This window comes from Lynx canadensis, chromosome A3 (assembly GCF_007474595.2).
Source record: "Lynx canadensis isolate LIC74 chromosome A3, mLynCan4.pri.v2, whole genome shotgun sequence".
Lineage (NCBI taxonomy): Eukaryota > Metazoa > Chordata > Mammalia > Carnivora > Felidae > Lynx > Lynx canadensis.
The window spans coordinates 125,876,165-125,882,085 of NC_044305.1; the positions used below are offsets into that span (position 1 = coordinate 125,876,165).

Consider the following 5,921-nt stretch of genomic DNA (forward strand, 5'->3'; position numbering starts at 1 on the left):
TCCCTGGCGCGCGCGACCACTCCGGAAGTCCCGCGTAGGGGCCGGTGGGCCCTCGGCCCCCGCGGCTATGGCCCTGGTGGCTACAGTAGCGGCACTCCTGGCTGCACTGGGTGGGACTGTGTGGCTGGCGGCCCGGCGCTTCGTGGGGCCCAGTGTCCGGCACGGAGGAGGGGACTCCGGCCTCATGCACGGGAAGACTGTGCTGATCACAGGGGCGAACAGCGGCCTGGGCCGCGCCACGGCCGCCGAGCTGCTGCGCCTAGGGGCGCGGGTGATCATGGGCTGCCGTGACCGCGCGCGCGCCGAAGAGGCAGCGGGTCAGCTCCGCCGCGAGCTCCGCCAGGCTGGGGGCCCCGGGCCGGGCTCCGACGCCGGCGAGGCCGGCGAGCTCGTCGTCAGGGAGTTGGACCTCGCCTCGCTGCGTTCGGTGCGCGCCTTCTGTCAGGAGATGCTCCAGGTGTGGGGCTCCGGGAGCCAGCTGGAGATCAGGGACGGGCGCAGGCCTCGGCGAGCGGGTGGGGCGTGGGCTGAGCGGCGGGTGGCCGCCCAGAGTCCGGGGGGTGTGACCTTGGGAAAGACCAAGCCTAAGAGTCCCAACAGTCCAGTGGTTTTGAGAAGGCTAGGGAGTGCAGGCTGGGAAAATTGGTAGGACAGGCGTCTGCCTTCCAAAGATGCTGGGGAAATAATGGCCCCAAGAGGAAAATAAGCCAGTTTCTGCACATTTCCTTTCGTTATGTGAGGACCGGCCCTGGAGGAGATCCGCGAGGTCACGGACTGTTTTTTCTGTGTCCCGAGTGAATCTGCACCAAGCCATCTTTCAGAGAACCTTCGAGCCAGGGACCTTGAAACAATGCCCCCCCCCCCCCTACTGGGGTAGGAAGTTTAGTTCTCTGTCACCAGTGGACTCATTAGCACCACATCCTTAAGCAGTATCTGGCCTGATTTCTAAATAGACTGGAGCTCAGAATCCCAGTGGCCAAGTGCTCTAAACGGGGACAAATAAATATAATACTTAGTATTTATTGAAGGTTTCCTATGTGCCAGGAGGTGTTCCAAGCATTCTTACAATGGCTTTCGTGTGTGCCAGGAGGTGTTCCAAGCACTTATAGTGCCCTTGGCTATTACTGTCATCGAAGCCTCACAGCAACCCTGGTAGACATTTTTATCCCCATTTTACAACGTTAGGCAATGAAGGCATAGGTAGGCCAAGTAATTTGCCCAGGATCTGTCTCCAAAGCCCTCGCTGTTAGCTTCTATACTCCTGCTGCCTGCCAGTGAGGTGTAGGATTTCTTCGGTTAGCTGATAAATATTCCACTGCAGGGGATGTCCTCTGTTGAAATTGAGATAGAAGAGTTTCCTGCAGGGGTAACTTGCAAAAGGCCACATAGAAAAGTGAAATTTAAAATTAGCTGGCATGGGAAAGGTGCCTGTATGAAATGGAGCCTCTTGAGTCTACAGCAGAGGTTCCCAAACTAATTATTTTTTTTCATAATGCTGGTGAGCCAAAGGAAAGATCTATCAGTTTATTAAGTAATTAGGTCCAAGCAACCCAGTATTTACATCCTAACAACTTAGTAGCTGTTTGAAAAAGTAATACACATAATTCAAAGAAAAAAATTTTTATTTCATTGTTCAATAACCATAACTAGTGATGGGAAATGTGCACCTGTTGTTCACTGCACCAACTTCTCAGTCTTTGGGATCAGACTGGAAATGTCCATCTTTTTTTGTTCTACATTGATTTTTAACAATTGTACTTGCATTTTGGTAAAAACTCAGCTTTGCAGAGATGAGACACCATTGAAAGGAATTTAGCAAAATTTAATGTTTAAGCTGTGAACCCCCTGCAGCTAGTAGTTTGAGATGTTGTACAGATTATCACTTCGTTTCCCTGGAAAATATAAAATTATCCATAGCACCCTGTGGAGTCCCTTATGAGGCTGTAGGGCGCTTTGATGCATTGTTTGGGAACTATTGCAGATCTTTTTTGTCTGTTTGTATTAATAACTAGTGTTTCATTATCAGCTAAAACAGTTAACAATACTGATGTATAAAAGATGTTGAAGCATAAAAAGTGGGTCTTCGTGTTCATTAAAATGTGGATGGGTCTGGGAATGCTTCTCATTTCTGATACTTACAGCATTTAACCACTTTGGCCATTTGAGACAGAACTAATTAAAAGTTAAAGAGATAAACTTTATTAAGTTTCTTCCTGGCTCTGAAGTTCAGTGACAATAACTATATATATATATATATATATATATATATATATATATATATATTTAGTGGAAGTGTAAATTTCCCACAGGTTGGTATTCATGGTATTTATATCATTTATCTCCTCGAATTAAAAAAAAAATAGTGAATGATAAAGTCTTAAAATAATACAAGCCCAGCAAAGAATGATGGCTCAGAAATGATTAATACAGGAAACTCTTCCAAAGGATTAGTGAAAAAAGAACACTCCTTTCTTTCCCCCACGGGTGAACTTTTGCCTTCTTTTTGAAGTTGACTGTTGGAAAAGCCAAAGGTGCGTAGACAGACAGAATGATAAATAGTTGATCCTCTGACAGGTAGGCTGTGATAACAGTTGTGAAATTTAACACATTTTTCTTTTTACTTACACTTGGCAAAAGGGCCAGTGAAATTTGAAATTTGACCTCAAATTAATTTAATCGTAGGTCATCACTCTGTCTTTACACCTGGAACATGTTGTGCATTTTTTTCTCTGCCCATCAGAAGAGACAGAGGGGAGCCAGGAAAGGGCTGGGGAAAACTAACTTAATATGAATTAAAAAATGAAAAGACTTCCTTCTGAGGACAGTCTAAATTTTAGCATTTTACTCTGGAGAGATGCAGGAGGGTACAAAGTGCAGAATTCTGACTATATAGATCTTCCAAGCTGCGGGCCTCTTGTAGCTTGAAAGAGGTAGATTTCATACAGGGAAAAAAGAACTGTATTCTAGAATCCTAATAGATGTTAAAGGTGTTTGTTGGGGCTAAGTCCTCTCTAAATGTCCTTTGCTGTCATTGTGAGACTTAGTATTATGTTTCATTGCATTGTTTTTTTCCCCATTGTGTAGTTTCTGATATTTTGATATTACCTACTTATTTTTTTCTTAATATTTCTTTGGTTTATTCTTGATATCCTCTCCAGTCTTATTTTGCATCCTTGACCCTCTCTATTGTCCCAATTTTGAGGAAACCACTTGAAGTTGCTCTGTCCCCATGGTACTGTTTGCCCTTAGAAAACTACAGAATGGAGAAATCCTAATTTGGCCCTGGCATTGTTAATAGCAGCTCTGGGAATAAAGGATGCTGACCTGCCTTCTGCTATACTTCCACTTTCTAGCACACATCGTTCCTTTAGCTATGGTTTGAAACTCCCAATTAGAAAAGCAAGCTAGCTTACTAATTAAAAATAGGGGCATTAAAAAATAGGGCATTGCTATCAGAAGATTTCCTCTTCCAATTTTTGTTTGCCACTTAGGAGCCCTGTCTTCACAAATCACCTAACCCGGGTGCTTCAGTTTGCTCTTGAAGTTGTTGAGGGTAGATGAGATAACATGTGAGAAGCACAAGCCCCCCATTAAGCATGCAGCCCACCCTTGACTGTTGAAACCCCTTGAAGGCATTGTATCGAATTTTAGTACTTTGCAAGAATTTGTTTTTAATTTCATTTGAGGCCTGTGTTCATAATTACCTCATTCTCTTTTTGACATTTAAAGGAAGAGCCTAGACTGGATGTCTTAATCAACAATGCAGGGATCTTCCAGTGCCCTTATATGAAGACCGAAGATGGTTTTGAGATGCAGTTTGGAGTGAACCATCTGGGGCACTTCCTACTCACCAATCTTCTCCTTGGACTCCTCAAAAGTTCAGCTCCCAGCAGAATTGTGGTAGTCTCCTCCAAACTTTATAAATATGGAGACATCAACTTTGAAGACTTGAACAGTGAACAAAGCTATAATAAAAGCTTTTGTTACAGTCGGAGCAAACTGGCTAACATTCTTTTTACCAGAGAACTAGCCCGCCGCTTAGAAGGCACAAACGTTACTGTCAACGTATTACACCCTGGTATTGTGCGGACAAATCTTGGCAGGCACATACACATTCCACTGTTGGTCAAACCACTTTTCAATTTGGTGTCGTGGGCTTTTTTTAAAACCCCAGTAGAAGGTGCCCAGACTTCAGTTTATTTAGCCTCTTCACCTGAGGTGGAAGGCGTGTCGGGAAAGTACTTTGGGGACTGTAAAGAGGAAGCGCTATTGCCCAAAGCTATGGATGAGTCTGTTGCAAGAAAACTCTGGGATATCAGTGAAGTAATGGTTGGCATATTAAAATAGGAACAAGGAGTGAAAGAGAGCTATTTATAAAACTGGATGCCTTACATCTGTAATCAGAAATGGTGTGGCTTGAGTACTTGCTACTTGAAAACACAGCTTTGGTTTTACAGTAACTGCTGAGAGGTACATAAGGATATTTTGAAGGTACTAAAAAAGTTATTTTCTAGAGAACATAAAATTTCAGAAAAGTTTTAAATATAAGCATAATGAGTGGTGTAATGAGCAATAGTATAATGAATATATAATGAACAATTTTATAAATTATGATTGAGCAAGCATGGATTATAAATATTAAAGAATCCAGTGACTTAAACACCTTGAGAAGTTTTTTCAAATATCTTTCTGAGTTTCATGGCCAAAGTGTTAAATATTTATATTGCAGTGCTGGTTTTTGTGTGAAAATAATATGCCTATTGTGTGCACCATTCTCATTTGGAATAAATTCAGTGATGCAAATTCTTAATTGTGCATTTTTTTTTACAAGTTTCACTAAATTGTGTCCTTTATCATCTTATTAGCCTCCACTGATCTTGGTATGCCCAGTGTCTTCCCTTCCCACACATCTTGCGTGCTGCATTAAGAAGTAATATTTCGGGGCGCCTGGGTGGCTCAGTCAGTTAAGCGGCCGACTTTGGCTCAGGTCATGATCTCGCGGTCTGTGAGTTCGAGCCCTGCGTCGGGCTCTGTGCTGACAGCTCAGAGCCTGGAGCCTGCTTCCGATTCTGTGTCTCCCTCTCTCTGACCCTCCCCCGTTCATGGTCTGTCTCTCTCTGTGTCAAAAATAAATAAACGTTAAAAAAAATTTTTTTAAAAGAAGTAATATTTCAAAAACCCAAATCTGTGTCACAGTGTCATATCCCTGCTTAAAAATATGTGGTGGGGGGCGCCTGGGTGGCTCAGTCGGTTAAGCGGCCGATTTCAGCCCCAGGTCATGATCTCGAGGTCCGTGAGTTCGAGCCCCGCGTTGGGCTCTGTGTTGACAGCTCAGAGCCTGGAGCCTGTTTCAGATTCTGTGTCTCCCTCTCTCTGACCCTCCCCCGTTCATGCTTTGTCTCTCTCTCTGTCTCAAAAATAAATAAACGCTAAAAAAAAAAAATTTTTTTTAAAATGTGGTGGTTTCCAATTGCCCATAACAGTGGGTTTCCGGCCTTTTTTTGTTAAGCTGCAGAATTCTTTCTTCAAAAGAAGTCTTAAGGGGTGCTTGGGTGGTTCAGTTGGTTTAGCATCCAACTCTTGATTTCACCTCAGGTCATGATCCCAGGGTCATGGGATCGAGCCCGTGTCAGGCTCCGAGCACAGAGCCTGCTTGTGATTCTCTTCCTGTGCCCCTCAACCCCCAACCCTCTTCGTTATCTCTCTAAAAAAACAAACAATACAAAGCAAAAAAGTCTTAAGTAGAGAAACTTAATGGATAAAACAAGTAATTACAATACTTGTTAGTATTGTCTTCTTCCAAATATGTTCCTTTTGCTAATTCCTGAAAGGACTTAGCAGAATATGGTAGTTTATAAACTACTTCTATTTAAAGTTTAAACTCTTTAATATACATATGAGACTATCCAGGAACTGGCCAC

The 5,921-nt window shown here is 43.3% G+C and overlaps 1 protein-coding gene across 2 annotated transcripts; it reads left to right on the top strand.

The window, feature by feature from the left end:
- Positions 1 to 4,810, top strand: RDH14 (retinol dehydrogenase 14). 2 transcript variants are annotated; one of them, XM_030311600.1, is made up of 2 exons: positions 1 to 457; positions 3,730 to 4,810. In XM_030311600.1, the coding sequence occupies exons 1-2, from the start codon at positions 68 to 70 to the stop codon at positions 4,345 to 4,347; spliced, it is 1,008 nt and encodes a 335-aa protein (XP_030167460.1). In that variant the 5' UTR covers positions 1 to 67; the 3' UTR covers positions 4,348 to 4,810. The 2 variants fall into 2 exon arrangements, with proteins under 2 accessions (XP_030167460.1, XP_030167462.1); XM_030311602.1 differs by having other exon boundaries at positions 1 to 427.
- Positions 4,811 to 5,921: the final 1,111 nt, after the last annotated feature.